This window comes from Macrotis lagotis, chromosome X, assembly GCF_037893015.1.
Source record: "Macrotis lagotis isolate mMagLag1 chromosome X, bilby.v1.9.chrom.fasta, whole genome shotgun sequence".
Taxonomy (NCBI): Eukaryota; Metazoa; Chordata; class Mammalia; order Peramelemorphia; family Peramelidae; genus Macrotis; species Macrotis lagotis.
Window position 1 is genome coordinate 555607954 of NC_133666.1, and position 23442 is coordinate 555631395.

Here is a 23442-nt window from a genome sequence, read left to right on the forward strand (position 1 = left end):
GATTACTCACTGTCAAGGAGAAGGAGAAGAGAAGAGAGGGAGAAAAATGTAGAACTCAAAAAATTTACAAAAAAATGAATGATAAAAACTATCTTTGCATGTAGCTGAAAAATAAATAAATTTATAAAAAGTGATGTATAAAATGTTAATAATGCAAATTAAACTTAAAAGTTTATCATAACATTTTCTGCAGAGAGATGACTGTTAAATACTTAACCAATACACATCCATATACAACATAACTATAGAGTAGGAAAAAGGTAACCTTAGCAGGTAAAACTCATAGCTGTTATTCTAAAGGAAGGAAAATAAATACAAAGTAGCTTAGTGGCAACGAATAAAAATTTTTCTAATAATATAGTTGTAAGGGAGAATGGTGTAAAGCTGTGTTTACTTCTGATCCTTAAACTTTGGAACAGTTGGGATTTCATATTTTTCTTTTTTCTAATTATAATTCCAATATTCTTGAATCAAATAAATTAAAAAGATATATTTAGTTTTCTCTATAGTACATTTAACCTTAACTTTAAATTCCTTCTCCTGATAAATTTTGTTGTTCAGTTGTATCCAACTCTTCATGATACTATTTGGGGTTTTCTTGGCAGAGATTGTGGAAAGCTTTGACATTTCCCATGAAAGAATAATTTGTCATAACTATATTGTGATAGAAGATTAATTTGTATTACAGAATACTGGACTGCATATGGTTCACCTTGCTCCCTGGTTAAAAATTAATTCTCAGGGTGGCTAAGTTGCTCAGTGGATAGAGCACCAGCCCCGGACTCAGGGTACCTGGGTTCAAATCTGACCTCAAACACTTAATAATTACCTAGCCGTGTGGCCTTGGGCAAGCCACTTAACCCCATTTGCCCCGCAAAAACCTAAAAATTAAATAAATAAATAGATAAATAAATTTAAAAAATAAAAAAAATAAAAATTAATTCTCTAAAAGTCTCCCCCTTTGTTAATCACAAATCTAGGAGAACAATGCTCAGGATGAAAGGAGATCATTCCTCCCAGTAAGGGACAGCCAGGTTTCAGATAATAATTCTTCAGAGATGACAGTCTTTAAGATCAGTTTGTGTAAATTCATTTGGTTAACCCACTAAGGAGTTTAATGATTTTCCCTATTCTTTGGTTCTGTATTAAAAGTCCGATTTCTTTTCTAGTTCTTGGTGACCATCTTGGAGATGGTATCCAACTATAAATTTATTGGTAAATCCAAGAGAATAGAATGTCATGTCTAATCTATGTTTTTCTGTTATGTTAACCCTGCTGGGAAGGCCTTTATAAACTGATACAAAGTAATAGAACTAAGATAACACTATAAAGAAAAACAACTTTTGAAAGACTTCAGAATTTTGATCAATGTATTGATAAACCATGATTTCAAAAGATCTGAAGAGGAGGGATGTCTACGTGGCACAATGTCCTGGAGTCAAAAGGGCCTGAGTTCAAATCCAGCCTCAAACACTTAACAATTACCTAGCTGTGTGGCCTTGGGCAAGTCACTTGACTCCATTACCTTAAATAAATAAAATTAAACAAAAAAAAAGATTTGAAGATGAAAAATGCTGCCCACTTCCTGACAGAGATGTAGACATATTTAAAACTTGTCTCTTTGTGGAAGGGGTTTGGTATACTGACTATGCAAGCTAGACATGAAAGCTTCTTTTTATTGTTTAATTGTGAAGAGGAGAGAGAAATGAGAGAGAAAGAGAGAGACAGAGACAGAGACAATAATTCGTGTTTGTAAAATAAATGACTATTAAAAAGTGGCTGTTTTTAGGCAAAACACTCTATTAGAAGCTCATTATTGGGGAAAACTCATCAGCAAGAACCCATCAGACTTAGTATTCCATTTCATCATTACTACCCCCTCTCCCTCTGATTGTAAAAATGGAGAAATGAACTCCAAAAGCCTTACTTAAGTGGGGAGCTCAGCTCAGAACATCTCATTTTTATCTGGCAGTTCTATTTTGAGACTCCTCTTACTTTTTTCCACCATGCCTCCTCCTATCCAAGCTCTTTAGTCCCCTTTTGTGTTTTATGTTTTTATTTTTTTTTCAGTTATCTGACTTTTCCTGACCCCATTTGAGATTTCCTTGGCAAAGATATTGGAATAGTTTACCGTTTCCTTTTCCAGCTCATTTGACAGATTAGGAGACTGAGACACACAGGGTTAAGTGACTTGCCCAGGGTCACACAGTTTTTACTGGATTTGAATATAGATCTTCCTGACTTCAGGCCTGGTGCTCTGGCTACTGTACCATATCACCTAGTTATGTTACCTTACCTTGTTTGATCTGTGATGAAGTTCTAGAGTTCCGTTAGAGTAATTAAAGGGCTTTATTTGGAAGAAAGAATGGAAGTCGAGGAAATTAGAACTATCAGTAATGATAGAAGCACATGCACTGAATCATCTGCTCTATCCTTGCCAGGTCTTTCATGCTATCTGGGTACTTATAAATAAGGTTTCAGTCCTATGTAGAAAGACTCCACAAAGTTAAAAACCTTGAAAATCATTTTTAAGAGATTTTAACTTTGCCTTATTTTTCATAGATTGGAGGCCAAATAAAGTGCTTTAGAAAATGAAGACTTCATAAATAAAATGTTTATAACTAGGATTAATAAAACAAGTGATTACTAATGTACGTGTTTGGATATGTTAGAAATGATGGAGGTGTTAGCCAGAGAATAGAGACAACTAGAAATTTCTGTTGCTAGAATAGTTGTCAGGTATCCCATGTACCATTAATTACAAGCCTCCTACCTTTCCTGACAACTTGGCCTTCTCCCTCAATGAAGGCTTCAGACTAATCATGAAGTAATGCCTCCACAGAGCTTTACTGTCCTCAGGGAGACAATTCTGAGGCAATCACAAATCACTTCCTCTCCTTGCTCCACAGAAAACCTGGGTCACTGCCAAAAGTTTTAGTTTCAAGCAAAGAAAGTGTTTTTTTCTACTTGATGGTGTTGTATTTTGTTACCTTCATTTTCTCTCTACTTGCAACTAGCAAAAGGATTTAGAGATAGAAAAGTTATCTTTTTTCATTCATATTTATTTCTCATTTCAAAATTCTTTATATAGGTGGGCCAGGAGAGAAGAACCAGTAACTTTCTCTCTTCAGAATGAAGAATCACAGTTTGTATATCTGTGTTTGAAAAAAACCAATTATTTAGCTATGTGACCTTAGGCAAGTCACTTAACCCCATTGCCTTGTAAAACATAAAAAAACCCTAAAACAGACAAGATTTTTATGAATTATTTTTAAAGTATATGTTCTTAATATACAGTTTTATTAGCAGTATTTAATCACTTCTTACCTGTAAAGAAACAGAAGGGAAATAATCTTGCATAGAATAATTAACAGAGCTTTAAGATTAATTTTGGGTTAAGTCCACCTTGCTTGCCAATGCATTGTTAATGTTTAGAGGTCTTATATAAATGCTATTAATTATTTTTCATTCTCATATAAAACCAACTAAAGAATATTTCCATGCATCCTTGTCTGTCAAAAATATTTTAAAATTATTAATATGGATATATATACATATTATATTTGCATATTACAGAATTTGAAGAATTATAGAAATTGAAGAATATAGAATAAGAATTATAGAATTATATAATATTTTACATACATTAATTCTTTTACCCTCATATCTATGAGTAGCTGACTCTGAATAGTCATTCCCATTTTACAGAATAGGAAACAGCCTCATCGAGGTCAAGTTACTTAACACAGTTTGAGATTTGGACCCTGTTTTACTATTACTATATTATTCACTATGCCAAGATGCCTATGCCTACACACACACATTCCTCCTTAGGATCAAAGAGTTAAAACCTGAAAGACCCATAGAAGTCATCTAATCCAACTGTCTATTATAGAAATGAGAAACTGAGGCCAAATGCCCTGCCCAAAGTCACATTGGTAATAAGTTAGTAGAACTGGAAATGGAAGCCGGTTCCTCTGATTTTCAAATATGGTGCTCAACACCGAGCCACACATAGTGACTCCTATACTCTATATATTCCAAACTAGACAGTAATTTATCTCAGCTCAATAAACATTGATTAAACTTATACTGTGTGCCAGCATCTCCAATACTGAAACTGGTAATTATTCAATTAATCACAAAACTCTACAAGTCCTTTTATTTCACATGTAAATATATGGAATGCAATAAGATCATTGGTTCTCATAGTCAAAGTTCTAAAAGAATTAAATTAAATACATCATTAACATCTCCATTCTGTTTATGATGTTCTTTAATGACTTAGAATAAGAGTATTTCCGGCATCAATCAAGAACCTACAGTCATCTAGGGGTGAAAGTACTTTTCTTTTTAATGGGCCCACTTCAGTTAATAGCTTTAAAAAAATGTTTGGAACCTAAGTGCTCCCATCCTTCTTAAGAGGTTGGATTTTATTACTCTTTTAAAATAGGTTTCCAAGATCCTTTTGTTAGTTAATTGGCTTCTTTCTAATCCAACTACCTTACTATTTCTGACCTTACATACTTGAAGCTTCCCATCTTTTTTTTATAAGCTGAACCCATGAATTTCAATTGTTTTCTTCAAGAAAGAGAAACACTTAAAGGAAAGAGAATAAGCACCAATAAAAGATCAATTCCTTTAGAAACATGGTGGACAATACCAGTTTTTTAAAAAAATTAGTACTAAGTTAAAGATTTGCATCCTTTTACTGTTCATTAAATTAAAGCTGGAGAAAAAGTTTCTAGTTAATGTAGCATATTTAGAAAAAAATGGTTTGAAGTTCTACAAAGATAATTTAGTCACAACTGTTAACCAGACAATGATCATCTTAATCTGCCTTAATTGGAAAATTTTAAAAACTCAAACTATATTTTTATTCAGAATAATAAAGATGCCAGAATGATCGCAAAGTAATTGAAATAAGAAATTTTATTAAACTGATCAATTCTGAACTGGAAATCATCTCTTTTGGTAATAATTAATCTACCTCAGCATAGCCTTACCAGATCTAAAATTATATTATAAAGCATCAGTCCTCAAAACTGTCTGGTATTGGCTAAGAAATAGAGTTGTGGATCAGTGGAATAAACTAGGTGCAATAGCAGGAAATGATTATAGTAATCTGCTGTTTGATAAACCCAAAGAGTCCAGCTATTAGGATAAAAACTCTCCGATAAAAAACTGTTGGGAAAATTGGAAGTTAGTATGGAAGAAACTTAGATTAGACCAAGCCCTCACACCCTATACCAAGATAAGATCCAAATGAATACAGGATTTAGACATAAAAAACAATATTATAAGCAAACTAGAAGATACAAGGAGTAGTTTACCTGTTAGATCTATGGAAAGGGAAACAGTTTATGACCAAGGAAGAGATAAAAACAAACTAGATGATTTTGACTACATTAAATTAAAAAGCTTTTGCACAGACAAAACCACTGTAACCAAAAAGAAATGTTGGGAAAATTGGGAAACAATTTTTGCAACTAGTATTTCTGACAAAGGACTCATTTTTTAAAATATACAGAGAACTGAGTCAAATTTGCAAAAAAAAAAAAGCCATTCCCCAATTGACAAATGGTCAAAGGATATGCAAAGGCAATTTACAGCTGAGGAAATCAAAACAATCCACAGTCATATGAAAAATTGCTCCAAATCATTACTTATCAGAGAAATGCAAATTGAAGCATCTCTGAGATACGACCTCACACTTCTCAGATTGGCCAATATGATCAGAAAGGACAACGATCAATGTTGGAAGGGTTGTGGGAAATCTGGGACACTAATACATTGTTGGTGGAGCTGTGAACTCATCCAACCTTTCTGGAGAGCAATTTAGAATTACACCCAAAGGACAACAAAAATGTGCATACCACTACTGGGTCTAAACTCTGAAGAGATTATGAAAAAGGGTAAAAACATCACTTGTACTAAAATATTTATAGCAGCCCTGTTTGTGGTGGCAAAAAATTGGAAATTAAGTGAATGCCCTTCAGTTGGGGAATGGCTTAACAAACTGTGGTATATGGATGTCATGGAACACTACTGTTCTATTAGAAACCAGGAGGGATGGGAATTCAGGGAAGACTGGAAGGATCTGCATGAACTGATTCTGAGTGAGATGAGCAGAACCAGAAAAATATTGTACACCCTAACAGCAACATAGAGATAATGATCAACCTTGATGGACTTGCTCAGTGTAACAACCAGGGACAAATTTGAGTTATCTGCAATGGAGAATACCATCTGTATCCAGAGAAAGAATCATGGACTTTGAACAAAAACCAAAGACTATTACCTTCAAATTAGGAAAAAAAAACCAAAACCTGTTATATTATTATGTAATTTTACTATCTCATACTTTATTTTTCTTCCTTAAGGATATGATTTCTCTGTCATCACATTCAACTGAGATCAATGTATAACATGGAGTCAATGTAAAGACTAACAGAATGCCTTCTGTGGTGGGTGGAGGGAGGGAAACAAGTATGAGGGGAAAATTGTAAAAACTTAAAATAAATAAAATCTTTCTAAAAAAAATATTGATATTGATCTCCTCAAAAAATCTTTGGAATGCCCCATCTCTGGACAGTCCAAGAAGCAAGTTTGCCTTTCCAGATAAAGACCTGCCCTAAAGCCTTATGGAAGTCACATGTCCCTTATACTGATATGCCATGTCAAAAAAAATCTATCTGGGTTTTAGATTGGATAGAAAAAATAGATTTGGAGGGCAGGGAGGTGGCACAGTAGAGTCAGAAGGATCTGAGTTCAAATCTGGCCTCATATACTTTATAGCTATGGACCAAGGGCACATCATTTAACCCTGTTTGTCTCAGTTTCCTCATTTGCAAAATGAACTGGAGAATGAATTGGCAAATAACTTCAGTATCTCTGCCAAGAAAACGCTAGATAGGGTCACAAAGTCAGACAAACTAATCCACAAAATAACACTGGAAGACAAAAGCAAGCTAAATGTCACAACTTTTAAGAAAAGATACAGTTTAAATCTTAAAGAGGTTTGTTTTTTTTTTAACTTTTTATCATTCTATCAGACTGTACTTAAGAAGCCCAATGGAGGGAGGAGAAAGATCTCATCTGTGTATGACTTGTATACCTTGAACTTCTCTCAGTTTTTCTGACCACTAGATTCCTTGGTCCTTGAACTCTAGTTTGACCGGGCAATACCATTTACAATTGAAAATAAAAATATCTCAAGGAAAAATACTTACCATTTCTGGATTTTCTGCAGCTAACTTCATCAGCTTCTCTGATATCATTTTTTTCAAGCAGCTACTCAGCAAAAAAGCCTACAAAATTCCATAAATAAAAACATCTTTCTCTCAGTAAAATACTAAACCATGAATTCTCTCCCTTTCTAAAAAACCACAATGCAGATGTTACTCAGTTTGAATATTATATTTCCCCAAAATGATTTTTCTTTTCAAATTTCCAGAAATTTTTGATTTAACATCAAACATGCCAAAATTTGCTTAACTACAAACACATACATGCAGTCAAAGGTCCAACAATAGATCAAAAAGACAGCCAATCTTTCTTTCTTTAAGGTTTTTTTTTTTTTTGCAAGGCAAATGGGGTTAAGTGGCTTGCCCAAGGCCACACAACTAGGTAATTATTAAGTGTCTGAGACCAGATTTGAACCCAGGTACTCCTGACTCCAGGGCCAGTGCTTTATCCACTGCGCCACCTAGCAGCCCCAAGACAGGCAGTCTTTCACTGCTGAGCCCCTTCTTAAAGTCCTCCAACTTTCCTGTCATCTGACTCAAACTGCTTCTTATTTTTTAAGTTATAGTAATGTAGATAAATATGCCACAAGAGCTGGCAACCATTTTACATGAGCCATAAAGAAGACCCCACACTTCTTGTCCAGTTTACTGTTGTAATTAAATCAAATTTCCCTTAAAGTAAATCTGATACCCATTTAACAATCCCTACTTTATTACATGGTAATTAGATATCATTGATAAACTGTGTTACACTTCATACTAATATGTCAGTATTACTTTTACCTAACTGAAATTTTATTTTTCAGTTTTTGTTTTCTTCTGTTAGTTCTTCAGTAGCTATACCTAGTGTCAGTGTCTGTAATCAATCACCATCACTATAGAGCAAAACCTTATGCAATTCACTTTACATTTCCTCTATTTATGTAATATGAAGGGTTTAGATTAAATGACCTCTAAAGTCCTTTCTAGGGCTAGCATTTTATGACTAACCAAAGCATACTCTTCTCTGACCATTCACACAAGTAAGTGGGGATCTTGTTCATTTCCTTTCATAAATCCTCCATAGGGAAGGTCTTTCCCCAAGAAGTGACTTTACATGGGTCCTAATGGAGCACATGGACTATCCATCCATTTTTCCTGGCTATATGAGGATCCAACTTCCTTTCTGGTCATGGGTAAGCACAAATCCTGGATTTTATTCCAAAACCCCTTATTTCCTCATTCCCATCACACAGTTCTCCACCGTATCACTTCAATGTGGACTTTGTCCACAGTGTACACAGATACACTCTGCTGTTTGATTGAAAGCAGCTGTAACTCTTAACCTAATTATTGGTCTACTTTCTAGTGACAGAGAAAAAGAGAAAATAGGGAAGGAATTGTAGAGACACAGGAAAATAGTCTTTGAATCCTCCAAATCTTTCAGTTTTAGGGAATAGAGAAGGGAGGAAAGTGGGACAGTTAAGTATTCTACTATCCTTTCTAACACAGTCCTACTTGCCTTCCCCTTCCAAGGTGGCCACCCCTTGAACCCTAAAATAACTTTGTCATAAACAAGGAAGAAGTCTCCATTACCCACAAAGTATTTCCCCAACTTGCTCACTATTGCCCAAAATGTATTTACTAAAGAAGATAGAGATTTTTAAAAACTCTGTTGTATAAATAAATTTAAAAAATTTTTTTAAACTCATTTTTTTGATTTTGTAAATACAGTATCTGTCTTAACATTTTTGCAGGTACTGACATCTGTCCTAGCATTCTTGCACCATGTACACACTAATCCTTTTTCACTTTTCTAATATTACTGTTGATTTTCACAAGAATATAATACATGAAAGAATTATCTCCCCACCTCCCAAACTCCCAACACTTTCCATTCACTATAAGCTGCGGATCCACAACTGGGAGAAGAGAGGTGATGAAATGTTCAAAAGACACAAGATTCTATCATAAAATTAATCTTAACTACATTCATTTCCTAACTCTTTGATTCCTACCTCTAACTCTAAGTCATTATAAATGCCTACAGGGAAATACTAAAACAAGATTTCTTTCCAGTAACTGAAGAAAAGTTTAACTCTAAATTCATTTGCATTGGCAGTACACATGGCCATATTGCTGCTACTCCCTGAGGCAGACAACGGTAATGGGAGGAGTACTTCAACTAGGAATCAAAATGTCTGAATTTGAGACCCATTCACTTATTAATTCTATAACCTTGAGCAAATCTATTCTCCTCTCTAGGTCTTTTTCTGAGAGGATCTCACCTTCTTTTTTAATACTTTCCATTTTTGTCAAGCATTTTATACTTTTTGAAGGATTTCTGCATAGGCTTCTTATCTGTAAAATGATTGGGCTAGGCTGACCTAAATGATCTTGAAAGTCTAATCAAGTTAATAAGCATTTATTAAGTACCTCCTGTTCACCAGATATTGTGCTAAACACTGAGAATACAAAGAAAGGCTGTAATAGTCCCTGCTATCAAGAAGCTCAGAGGATCATGGGGGTCTTTTCCAGTTCTCTGAATAGTAGCCCCACCACTTCAAAGGAAATAAGCCTTGGTTTAAAATCCTTTCAGGAAAAATGTTTGCTATAATCTTCTTTGTTGACCTAAATTCATTTGCCAAAGGATTAAAAGATCAAAATAAAATATACCTACTGTTGTAACATTCCAGGGTGGTGGTTTTACTACAAAGTCCTTCTTTATTTCTCTCCAAGGTGTTTCAGATTTGGATATAGTAGGTACTCATACACATTCTCTAAGGGTGTTTCACTTTTTAGGTAAACCCCACTCACCTTTTGTTTTTGTTTTAAAAAAAAAATAAACTTTCCATTTTTGGCCAGGGTTTGGTGCTTTTTGAAGGATTTCTGCATATACATATATATATATACATATATATATTCTCTCACTTCCATGATAAATGCTAGCAGTGGAAAGAAGTAGAGCTTGGGGACCCAAGGAGGCAAAGACATTCCTCTTGGCTGAGGTATGAAAACCAGGGACACAAGCCAAGTGGAAATCGATCCAAAGATTTTTTTTTCAATGTTCTATTTCAAGAGCTTTACAAAACCTAAAGGTATAGTGTTAGTTCTATCAGATTCACCACTTTTAGAAAAAATTATTCAAAGTTCAGTTTAAAATTAATATTTATTTTAGTTTGATTGTAAAATTTTAGAATTAGATGAGACTTTAAAGGTTATCTAGTCCAAGAGCCATCTGAATCATTAACACCCTCCTACAACATTCCAGACAAATGCTTACCCAGTCTCTCCTGGAAGACCTCCAGAGACAGGGAATTAACTACCTCCAAGAAATTCCATTCCACAAATGTTTGGTGGATGAGTGAATGAATTTTTGGATAGCATTAATTACTAGGAAATTTTCTCCTCTATCCTCACTGTTACTTCCACTCTATTGCTCTTTATTTCATCCTCTAGGGTCAAGGGCAACAAGTATAATCCTTCTTCCACATGACAGCCCTTCAAAAATTTGGAAACTCCCTTGAAGCTCTGCAAATGAGTGCAGTATATTCAGAGTTTTGTTCATGCTCTAGTACAAATCTCCTGAAAGAAAAACTTTCTCCCTTTACAAAGAACCTCAAGAAAAGAAAAGAAAAAGTGAAGATTCAAAATTAAGTATAAATCCTGGGAAAGGTCTTAACTCTGGAGCTACCCTTCCCCCTCCTTAAGTTATTTTTCCTCTGAAAAGTGACAAAGTTGTTTTCAGGGTCTTGTGAAATCTACTAGGCTTCCGCCTCCTTGGAGAGAGCACCTTGGTGGTCTTCCAGTCATTTCGACAAGGCTTCCTGGTCACCTGAGGGTATCAGAAGGAGTCAGTGCCCTTCATACTTGGCAGATATACAGTATCTTGAGAATGACCACAACCTGGCCTGCTGGTCATAATGAATTTTCACATAGGGGAAAAGTGGCATATCTTTTCTGTTCCATGATGCAGTAAGCTTCCTTTTATTAACTGTTAAATGACTTTACAAGTGTCTCATTTCTTTCCAATGCCAAGTCAACAATAATGAGAAGGACTAAGTTGGGCCCATCCATAACAAATAACCTGTGAACACCTACACTCTTCAAGTTTTGCCTAAAATACAGTATTTTGCCCAAGCAACCCCTCTACGAGGTCCTGGTTCATTAAATTTGAACTTTACCTCTGATAAAATTTGGAAACAATTTTAGCTCTGTTTCTTGAAAGTTCTAGAAATCAGAACCACAGTTCTACTACTAGCTGAAACAGAAAAACACAGGTCCATCTTCACTCTCCCATTATGGTATCTTGCAGAAACTCAGTTTAAAAGTCATGCCTGGTTTGGATCCTAGCTCTGTGCCTTAGTTTCTTAGCTTGCAATGTGAGGATAATAAAACTTATAGGAGCCTAATCCAACCTCCTCATTTTATAGCTGAGGAACCTAAGGTTCAGACAAATGATTTGTCCCAAGGTCAAATAGGTTTAATAAGTTGAGCCAAGTTCTCTGACTCTAAACCCAGAATCCTTTCCATTAAACCTACCAATAATTTCTTCTACCAATATTATTTTATGCAATCTGCCTCCCCTACAGTTGGTAGGGTCGGTAGAGGACTTTGGGAAATTTTTAAGGCACTACATTTAAACTATTAATTGTTACTCTTTGGTTCACCCTTGTGAAGCAGATAACATTTAAGTCAGTGACTTTTCTCACATTCTTCTACAGCATCCTCACCTGCTTGGTGTAAATGGTGAACCACTGCCAACTGTTGCTGCCTTCGTTATACTGAAATCTGAGCTCTAGGTTCTGGTGGAGGGTTTGCTGGGGACCATCTTCTTCCTCCAGCAAAGTTCCCTAAGAAAAACAAAAAATGACATTGTTAATCACCCTGTTTGGAGAACTGTTTTTCAGATATTAGCCATATAATCAGATGAAGCTTCCTCAAGAAGAACAGACAATATTGGCAATAGGAAGGGTTCTGAGAGATTTCTTAGAAAACCCAAGATAGAGACCAACCCTGAAAGTAGTAAGGGAATCTGTTGTTTGCTTTGAGGAAGAGAGGATGCCTGAGCAGCTAGATGGTGCAGTGAACAGAGCAGTGGGTCTGGAATCAGGAAGACTCATCTTTCTGAGTTCAAATCTTGCCTCAGACATTAACTAGCTTGTGACCTTGGGCAAGTCACTTAATCCTGTATACCTCAGTTTCCTCATTTGTAAAATGAATTGAAGAAAATGGCAAACTATTTTGGTATCTTTGCTAAGAAAACCCCAAATGGGATGGTGATGCATTGGATCAGACTGAAAAACAACAGTAACAGAAGGATGCCTGCCAGATTTCCAGTAGCCAGAGCACCTGGAGTAGATTTTACTCTTGTTACCAAGAAATTTTTCATTACTAAGTAAGCTGGTTTCCTCCTACTTTTCTTCTTACACCTTAGTCCTCATGTGCTCTTTGATCCACTGAAACTGGCCTCCTTAATATTCCTCAAACAAAACACTCATCTCTCATTGTTGCTTATTGTCATTCCATTCCCCCCTCCACTCCTGCCACCATTTCCCTCCTTCCCTGTCTTGCTTCAAGTTCCATGAGAAATCTTTTCCAATTCTGCCTAATGTTCATAACTTCATTCTATTATCCCCAGGGTATCCTGGATAGATAGATAGATAGATAGATAGATAGATAGATAGATAGATAGATAGATAGATACATGTCTATTTACATGTTGTCTCTCTATTGATCTTTGACCTTTTTTCTCTCCAGTTCTTAATACAGTGCTGGCATACAGTAGACACTTAATAAATGCCTGTTGACTGATTAAATGATTGGCAGTGGGATAACAATAATGATAACAGTAGCCATTTAAAAAAATTTATTTAACATTTTTTTTAATTTTGAGTTCTAAATTTTTTTCTCTTCCTCCATCCCCTTCCCTACCTAAAGCAAATAATATGATATATGTGAAATCATGGAAATCATGTGACTTTGTTATCCATGCTGGAAAAAAAAGAAAAGGAAAAAATAAGGAACGTTTAAAAAAAGGTATGCTTCTATGTGAATTCAGAATTCATCTTTCTGAAGATGGGTGGCATCTTTCGCCATGGATTCTTTGGAATTATCTTGGATCATTATATTGATGGGGGTAATAGCTAACAGGCACTGTGTAAAGTGTTTTACAGTTATCTCATTTGATCCTTACCTCCAATATAAAAATATAATAGCTAAAATCACTTCTTCCACGTGCCAAAAAAAAAAAATCTTTATTTGGCCAACATTTATTTGAAGACTACTAACTCAAAAAATGAAATACTTTAAGTAATTCAAATAGAAACAAGTTTTGCAAGGAGAATTTTATTGTTTTTATTTTTATTATATTTATTTTATTAATATTTTAAAGTTTTATTAATTTTTGTTTATATGTTTCATTTGATTCCTTACAACAACCCGGGGGCAGGGGGTGAGTACTGTGATCATTCCCATTTTAAAGTGAGAAACCCAAGGCAAACAAAAGTTAAGTGACTTTTCTAGAGCTGGTAAGCATTTGAGACTGGATTTGAACCTAGGTCTTACTGATTTCAGACCTGACACTCTAATCACTGAACTAGCCAGAAACCAACTCAAATGAGAAAATCCTAACTATGTTTATGACTTTACTGTACCTCAGTTTCCTCAAGTGTAAAATATGAGGGTTAAGCAAGATGATCCCTAGAGTTCATTTCAGCTCTTAATTCTGGGAGCCAGTGAAGAATGACAGAAAAAAATATTGGATTTTGAATCAAAACAATGAAGTTCAAATCCTGACTTTGGCATTATCACCCATGTGATTTTGGGCATATCCCTCTAGGCCCAATTTACCTATCTGTCAAATGAGAGGGTTGGTCTAGATGACCCCCTAATGTCCTTCCCAGCCTTTGTTCTATGATTCTATGATGTGTTACCAAAATGCCAAATTATTTATTCTGACCGGCCTCAATAGAGAAGTGGGTCAGGGCACTGGATTTTAAATCACAAAGAGGAGTCTTACACTTAGTTTGATTTATTGTCTGTTTGTTTTTTTGAGGCAATCAGGGTTAAATGACTTAGTGAGGGTCTAAGGCGGAATTTGAACTCCGGGTTCCCCTGACACCAGGATCTACACTCCATCTGCTGCACCAAGGTTCCTAGAAGATACTTACAAGGAAGGTGACCTGCCAGGACTTAATCCTGCTCATCTTGAAGTCAACCTCTCGAGTCTGATGGCCAGGCAGCTTCAAGTGGCAGCTGATCTCATTGCTGCCCACTGACACAGTAGCCACACAGCCAGGTTCTGGGTAATCACAGGTACAAGTATCGAGCTGCAGGTATCCATAATGTTGGACCTGCTGGGCCAACTCCAAAAACTGCAACAAATGAGAATACCTGTCATTTATTTAGTGCTTTGTTTTAAAAAAAAATTAAAAAGTTTGCCAAGTGCTTTATGTAGGGTGCCTCATTTGTGCCTTGCCACAATCCTGCAGAGTAGGCACCCCAGATATTATATCCATTTTGCAGAAGAGGAAATTAAGGATCAGAAAGTTGTGAGTTTCAGAGATGGGATTTCAAAGTCAGGTCTCTGAGTCTGGAAAGGGCGGGGAAATGAATTACAGAGTGCTTGAAATAGAGTTTAAGTGATATAAATGGATGTATTTGAATGATCAAAAGTAATAATATCATTGGGCAAATTGTAGTAATAGTGTTTTATTCTTCTCAAACAACATAGATTTTTTTGTTGTTTTTTTTAGATTTTTAAATTTATTTTTTATTCTCATTTTGTACAAATGTTTTTTTACATTAATAAAATATTCTTGTTTACAAGTAAACAAAATACTCCTCCCCCCATGAATATAGATAGGCTTGCTTGGGCGAAAAAAGTAAAGGGGAGAGAAATTAAAAAAAATAATAGTAATAATTGTAGGTATGGCCAGGTGGCACAATGGACAAAGCACCAGCCCTGGAGCCAAGAGCACCCAAGTCCATATCCAGCCTCGTAAACCCAATAATCACCCAGCCATGTGACATGCAAGCCACCCGATCCCCACTGCCCTGCAAAAACCAAAAAAGAAGGAAAAAAAAAAGACCCAAAATAAAATAAAATAGTAATAATAGTAGGGGTGGCTGGGTGGCAGACAGAGCATTGGCCCTTGAGCCAGGAGCACCTGGGTCCAAATCCGGCCCCAGACACCCAAAGATCACCCTGCTACGTGGGCCCAGGCAGGCCACCCAGCCCCACTTGCCCTGCACCCTCCCCCAAATAATAATAACAAAAAATGTGCTTCAGTCTCTGTTCCAACACCAACAACTCTGTCATGGGTGGATCACATTCTTTATGATAAGTCCATCACAAAAGTTACTTCCATGTTTTTCCACTGTTGCCATTGCTGATTGCAACTCCCTCCTTTCTCATTTCTCCACTACCATGTACTGTATTTTCTCTCTCCTTTCACTCTGACTCTGCTATAGGGTCGCTGAGTGGCACAGCAGACAGACCCCTGGTCCTGGGGCAAAGAAGCCACCCCTTAGGCCCAGAATCCACCTGGCCCTATGGTCCTAGGCAGGCCATCCAATCCCAGCCCCTTGCAAGAAGTAAAAAAGAAAATGTGTTATATCTGACCACTCTCCCCCCATGGTCCATCCTCTCCTCCTTTATTCACATCCCCACCCCTTCCCCCTGCTCCCCCCTCCTTCTTACTCCAGATGTCTATACCCCATTGAGTATATTTGCTATTTCCTCTCCTAGCCATCTCTGATGAGAGCAAAGGTTCCCTCATTCCCCCTTGCCTCCCCCCTTCCATATCATTGCAATAAAAAAAAAATCTTATTATGTGAAATATCTTGGACTATTCCCCCTCTCCTTTTTCTTTCTCCCATTACATTTCCCTTTTTTTCCTATTGACTCCATTTTTACACCATATTTTATCTTCGAATTCAGCTTTCTCCTGTGCTTCAACTATAAAACTCCCTCTACCTGCTCTATTAAATGAGATGGTTCATATGAATATTATCAGTATCATTTTTCTATACATGCAGTTCATCCTCATTAAGTCCCTCACCTGAGTCCTGTATCTGAAGATCAAAGCTGTTCAGCTCTGGCCATTCCAACAGGAACATTTGAAATTCCCTTGGTTCATTGAAAGTCCATTTTTTTCCCTGGAAGAGGACATTCAACCTTGCTGGGTAGTTCATTCTTGGCTGCATTCTAAGCTCTTTTGCCTTCTGGTATATTGTATTCCAAGCCCTATGAGCTTCCAATGTAGTTGCTGTTAAGTCCTGTGTGATCCTGACTGCAGCTCCACGATATTTGAACTGTGTCCTTCTGGCTGCTTGTAATATTTTCTCTTTGACTTAGGAGTTCTGGAACTTGGCTATAATATTCCTGGGGGTTGGTTTTTTGGGATCTCTTTCTCGGGGGGGGGGGGGGGGGAATCAGTGGATTCTCTCCATTTCTATTTTGCCCACTGCTTCTAGAATTCCTGTAGTAATTCTTTGAAAATGATGTCAAGGCTCTTTTCCTGATCATGACTTTCAGGTATTCCAATAATTTTTAAATTATCTTTCCTAAGTCTGTTTTCCATATCAGTTGTTTTTTCAATGAGATATTTCACATTTTCTTCTAATTTTTCATTTTTTTGAAGTATTGATTCCTGATTTCTGTTAAATTCATCAATCTCCCTGAATTCTATTCTTTGTCTGAAGGATTTGTTCTCCTCAGAGAGTTTTCTTATCTCTTTTTCCATCTGGCCAATTTTGCTTTTTAAAGCATTCTTCTCCTCAATAACTTTTTGAACTGTTTTATCCATTTGACCTAAGCTGGTTTTTAGCATGCTATTTTCTTCAGCAATTTTTTGTATTTCCTTGACTAAGCTGCTGACTTCATTTTCATGTTTTTTCCTGCATCTCTCTCCTTTCTTTTCCCAGTTTTTCTTCCAACTCCCTCATTTGATTTTCAAAGTCTTTTTTGAGCTCTGTCATAACCTGAGCCCAATTTCTGTTTTTCTTGGAGTCTTTAGATGCAGGAGCTTGTGCTTCCTCATCTTCAGACTGAGTATTTTGATCCTTCTTGGGCTCATTTGCAAAATATTTCTCAATGGTCTTCCTCTTATTTCTTTGCTTGCTCATTTTCCCAGCCTAAGCCTGTTTTTTGGGGTGCTTCCTTAGTTTTTGGGACACTCCCACAAGGGTCTCAGTGTGTGAGGCTCTGTCCTCCCTCCTGGTCTGTGAATGACCATAAGCGCCCCCCTCTGCCACAGGGCCAAGGTGGGGGGGCCCTGCTGTTCTATGGGGGGGGACTAGACTGGGATCAGGATCTGCATGTGGTCAGAGCCCCAGAGTCCTGTTCCAGGGGCAGAGGACATGCCCTGGGGGCTCCTGCTTACCGGCTCCGCCTGCTTCTGTTTCCGGGTCTGGGCTGCAGAAAGACCAAGCTGCTCACTGTGTGCCCTGAGGGCTGGGCTCCACGTACTCGCTCTGGCAGAATTCCCCCCACTGTTCCCCCACTTTGTGCCCAGTGCTCCCTGGGGTGCAGCTCTGGAGACTCCCTCGCTGCTGTGAGCGGCAGCTCCCAGTGCCCTGGGGCTTCCTCTGGGAGGCTGAAATTCTTTCGCTCTGGCGGGCCACCCCTCTGGCAGGCCACCCCTCTGGCAGGCCACCTCTCCGATCCTGGGGAGCAGAGCCTTTCTGCTCTTTTCCAGGTTACCTTGAGTAGGAGAACTGCCTCACTGGGTCCCTTTGTGGGTTCGGTCTCTCGAAAGTTTAGTTAGAGTCCTTAGTTTATGGGTTTTTATCAGAGAGCTCCTAAGACTCGATCCCTTCATGTCGCCATCTTAGCTCCACCCCACAGCATAGATTTTTAAAAAACATGTTCATAAGGGACACTTTACTCATACTTCCTCCATAGAGAAGGCAAATTTATAGGCAAATAAAGGTGAGTTGGGCTGGACTGACAAGTTCTCAGATGCCCATTGGTCAAGTTTTTTCAAAAATGTTGTTTTCCTGAACTCTGATGGGTAAAGTGGCATGCAGTGACATGGACACTGACTCCTTGAAACAAGAATAACTGAGGACATTTTTTTAAGAAATTTTTTAAAAAAATTAAAATTCCACCCTTTGAGAGAACTGAGGGAGAAATTTACTCTGGGGGAAAATATTTAATTTCTTCAGACTTATAGAATGTTTTATTTATTTTTCCCATATGTACACAACAGAAATATGAAAGAATAGCTCATATTGGCCTGAGAGAGACAAATTGTTAAATTTTCATTGTAAGCATTTATACTTCAGAATTAGCTTCAAATCAAGACTTTGGTTTGGTGATCTTTCAAACTTAAGAAAGTAATGGAGAAAATATCAATAATGCAGGTTAAGCTTAAAAGTATGTCTTGTATATGTTCTATACACACACACACGTACATTCAGAGAAAGTCAGTGTTTAAACATTTAATCAGGACACCATGCTACAAGGCTGCTTTAGAGGAGGGTGCTATCACTTGGCAGAGAAGTAGATTTTGGAAATGAAATTTTAGGAAAATGAGTTGCGGGGGGGGGGTAGGGAGAAAGGGGGAAGGGGGAGGAGGAGGAAGAAAGAGAAGGAAAGAAGGTAATGGGGGAAGGAAGGGGAGGGAGGGAGGGAGGGGGAGAGAGAGAGAGAGAGAGAGGAGATATAGATGATCCTATTTGAAAAGTTCAGCTTTTGAAGGCCCTATTAGGTTATAATGACCACCTCATTTCATCTTAATTCCCTAAGTACCTAGCACACTTAAGAAATATTTGTTGAAGTCTAACATCCTTTAACATCTAGATGCAAATAATATGATGACTAAAGATTTAATTTAAATAAAAAATAAATAGATTCCACATCCTCATGCTCATTCATGTGTGAACATGAGGATGTGAATGTATACATAATCACTCATGTACATACACACACAATTTTTATTTCAAAACAGAAAGCTTCCTTGTTCTATACTGATATGTTCTAGCCTATAGTTTGCTCAGGATATAGCTTTACAAAGTCTGCAGATTTCAGGGAAATCTCTGACAAGATATTCCTCTTCCCCACTGGTCACTTTTTTTTAAATAAAATTATCTCAATAGGGAACAGTTTACTACAGGGAAGAGGGGAAGGATGTATTTGGAAGTGAATCTGAAACTTACATTTTTGGACATGGTCACTGTGTGGATTTATTTGGCTTAGTTTATTTGTTGCAAGGGATTGGGTTTTTTTCCCTTCTCTGTTTTCAGTTGAAAAGGGCAGAGAAGAAACAGAGGGGGTAGCAATAATGATTTAAAAAATAGGGCCATTAGAACATTTTAAAAACCGTCTGAAGGAAGCATAGATAAGCAGGACAATTATAAAAGGAACATTAAAAATTTATCATTTGCTTCTTAAAAAAAAGTAAGCCACATGAAATGGAATTTAATTGTTCCAAAAACAATGCTTTTTTGTTTTGATATATGTATACACATACATACATATATGTGAAATATTGAATTTTTTGCTATTTTAATTCAAAATAAAAAATTTTGAAAAATTCTAAAAGGAAATGAATCTGAAATAAAAGAAAAAGACATCAATGAAACTTTTGAAAAGAGAGATGATTAATGACAGGCTGGAGGCAGAATTTATTTAGATACCAAGTTATACTTCAGTGGATCCTTACAAAGCATTTTAAAGTATGCTCATTTCATTTACAGAACCTCAAAAGAATCCTGCATTTTTACTTTTCCTTGTGACCCTTCAAACTTAGAAGGGAACAAACCATTCCATCTGGCCACCTGTGGAGTTTCCAGTTAACTCTGTGGTTGCTAAATGAAAGAGGACTCCTTCACAGAGGCCCTCTCTGACTCTGACCTACTTCGGAGGGCTTTGCTTTGGAGGCTTCCCAGAGAAATGTCTGTCTCTGTACAGTGTTAAGTAAGCCTTGGCTGGAAAATACGTTACCATTTCATGAGCACATTTTCTCTACTGGGATTTCTTAAAGCACACTCATATACAAAAACCAAAACCCATAAAACAGGTCAATCAAGGAGTAATTACTTCAATTTTAAAAGAATTCTTCTATATATACCAGCATTCCCATATGATTCCTATAAATAATGAGGTCCCATCTTTTATTTAAAAGGTCATCAGATTTTCATACAAGCTTCCCAGATGATATCACCAAGCTTGGAATCAGAAGCCCTGGGTTTATATCCTGTCTCAAATGCTATATGACCCAGGGCAAGTCACTTAACTTCCCTATGCCTCTATTTCCTCAGCAGTAAATTGAAGGAATTACTTTTGTTCACCTCTTAGGTTTGTTCTTACTCCAATTCCATGTAAAACAAGTTTCATTCATACTCTTTGATGCTTTAAATAGTAAAAAAAAAAAAAAAAAAAAAGCGTAATAGAACTCTAAAAGTCAGTGAAAGAGAGGTTATTTGCCATCTGTTTAAAATGACCCTCTTAATACTGCATACATTAAAATCCAGAAACAGCCTCAATTCTGGTAAATTGCCTAAAGTTTATTCAAATAGGTTGTTATTATAGGATGATTTTTTTTAAGTTGATATGGAGTTTACCTTTGTTTGGTTTCCTGCTTTCCTTAGGGCCTCTAATTCCTGCCTCTGCTCCAGTGTTGGTTTGGCCCAGTTTTTTTCAATTTCCTGGACTGCCTGAAACAATTTAAATTGTAAAAACGAGCAATTTCCCTCGAAGCACAATCTTTCATATTATGCTGAGAAAGGGGATGCTAGCTGCCCCCTTTGCTCAGTATCCTCCATCCAAAGGATCTAATATATTGGCAGCTCAGTGGTCACTCACAGGCCCAATTCCATTCTGATTGTCATGGGAGTTTTAACTGCTTTAATGTGAAAATTTAACCCCTCTATAGATAAACTGGGAGCTCCCCACCTCATACATCAACTCTGGGCCCACCACATATATCAATACTGACTTTAGTTTGGCCACCCAATTGACCTGAGGCGGGGGAAAAAAATCCTCCAGGCCCAACTTTGCCAGGATTACAGGTGAGTCCCATCACTCCTGCCTGTATTGTTTGAATGCTTTACCCTTCAGCTTGGGAACACCAGCCCTGGTCAGTTTGCACCCCCTACCTCCCAACCTTGTAAGTCCCTTATGTAGTTCACTTTATTTCCAGGCTATCCTCTTGCCAGTTACTTTGTCATATCCCTTTGACTTTGGTACCGATCCCACCCCTTCCAATTCTGAAATCAATCAATTCATTACTGTTATTGCTACTGGAAAGGACTATCCCCATTCCCATAACCATCTAAACCATAATGTCCCATTCCTGGTCAACATTCCTTTCTATGTGTTATATGTTCCTATTTGATTGTAAGTTACTTGAGGAGAGGAACTACCTCCTTTTTTTTTTATTTGTTATCTACAATGTTTAACACAGTCTTTGGCAGAGACACAGTTTAATGAATGCTTTGTAATTTATTTCCAAATTTCCACTATGCAAGTCCATCCTTAACCCAAAATCACAGATGGACTCACACAAAATACTGTAGAAGCATTCCAATGAATCTTGGTTGTAAAATGTAAACTTTAACAACTTAACCTCTGTTTGCCTTAACACATGGAGAAGGAAATGGCAATCCACTGCAGTATCTTTATAAATAAATAAATAAATTTCCTATCATATGTCCATAAAGATGAACATCTAAGGTAATTATAAAGACCTCAATTCCTACGCAAATTTAACTTTAAAATTGTTTGCTAACAATAAAAATAAATTTTTAATTGACAATTTATAACTTAGAAGGGCTTTGGAGAAATGATTTTGATGGCACAGAGACTATATAAATTCAGGATTAGAGAAGTCCTTTGAGTTCATTTACTAACACCCTCAGGTGAGAAAACATAGATCCAGAGAGGTGTTCTTGTGCCCAAGATTCCGTGGCTAATAAATAGTAGAGATATTTGACTTTGTCTAGTTCTCCATGTGCCATCCCATTCTACTGCCTGTAGCGGGTTGTTGTTTTGGAAATGATAATTATACACAAACAATTCCAAAAGACTCTAGTTGGAAAATACTAGCCATATATCCAGAGAAAGAACTTTGGAGTCTGAATGCAGATCAAAGCATACTATTTTCACTTTTTTTTGCTTTATCTTCCTTGTAGTTTTTCTCAACTTTTGTTCTGATTCTCTCATAACATGAGTAATGTGGAAATATGATTAATATGATTGTGCATGTAAACCAATTAAATTGCCTTTCTTGAGGAGGGAGAGGAGAAAACAAGGGAGAAAAATTTGGAACTCAAAATCTTACAAAAGGGAATGCTGTAAATGATCGCTGATTGAGAGCTAATGATCAGAGGAAACAAAACTTAGGGGACAGAGCACTCTCTTTGACATCAAGAACTAAGTTAAAATCCTAGCTTAGGAGCAGCGAGGTGGTGCAGTGGATAGAGCACTGGCCTTAGAGTCAGGAGGACCTGAGTTCAAATTTGGTCTCAGACACTTAATAATTACCTACCTGTATAACTTTGTACAATACATTTAACCCCAATGCCTTACAAACCTCTCCCCCCCAAAAAAATCCTACATCAGATTTAATAGCTGTGTAATCATAAGACATTCATTTGATCAATTCTTAAACCTCCATTTTGTCTTAAGTAAAATGAATATAAGAATGCTCTTTGTGAAATGAGATACTGTATAAAAAGCTTTGCAAAATTAAAGTGCCATATAAATTTCAGGTTCTATGATACATTTTCCAGTTGAAAACATTTTTTAAAAGGACTACTCTAACAGGAGAGCCTTTCACTTTCTCCTACCCCCTTAATTTATTCAAAACTACAAGTACAAACTAGATGTTGGATATCAAACCAAATAAAAGTCACCAGGATACAAATACTCCTAGTATCTCTCTCAAGTGACCTGACACTTTGTGGCAAGTCAGAAAGAGCATCAGGTTCTTTGAATACCATAAAAAGAACTACCTTATCATTAATGTGGACTTTTTAAAAAGGAACTAGGAAGCATTTTTCACAGATCTGCAAAGATGGAATCATAACTTTCCTTTCTAGTTCAGGCATCCATAAAAAAAAAAAAAATGGCTAGCCACTGAGATCTGACACGGATATGACTGAGGCACTAGGGAATGAATAGAACAGCAAAATAGAAAACAGGGGAAAGCTGGGGACCACTAATAATAAAGATTGACTAGGAAGAAAGAAGCATGCTTCCTTCAAC

At 36.8% G+C, this 23442-nt stretch overlaps 1 protein-coding gene across 3 annotated transcripts in view; it reads right to left on the reverse strand.

Annotated features, from left to right (window-relative positions):
- The window catches only part of SNX31 (sorting nexin 31), a 106131-nt gene that overhangs the window by 6802 nt on the left and 75887 nt on the right, over positions 1–23442 (reverse strand). For all 3 annotated transcript variants that reach the window (XM_074200659.1, XM_074200658.1, XM_074200657.1), the window contains exons 9-12: positions 20799–20891; positions 14399–14602; positions 11960–12079; positions 7233–7310 (exon numbers count right to left, since the gene is read on the reverse strand). In XM_074200659.1, the coding sequence (XP_074056760.1) occupies positions 7233–7310; positions 11960–12079; positions 14399–14602; positions 20799–20891 (495 nt within the window). The remainder of the gene's footprint in view (positions 1–7232; positions 7311–11959; positions 12080–14398; positions 14603–20798; positions 20892–23442) is intronic.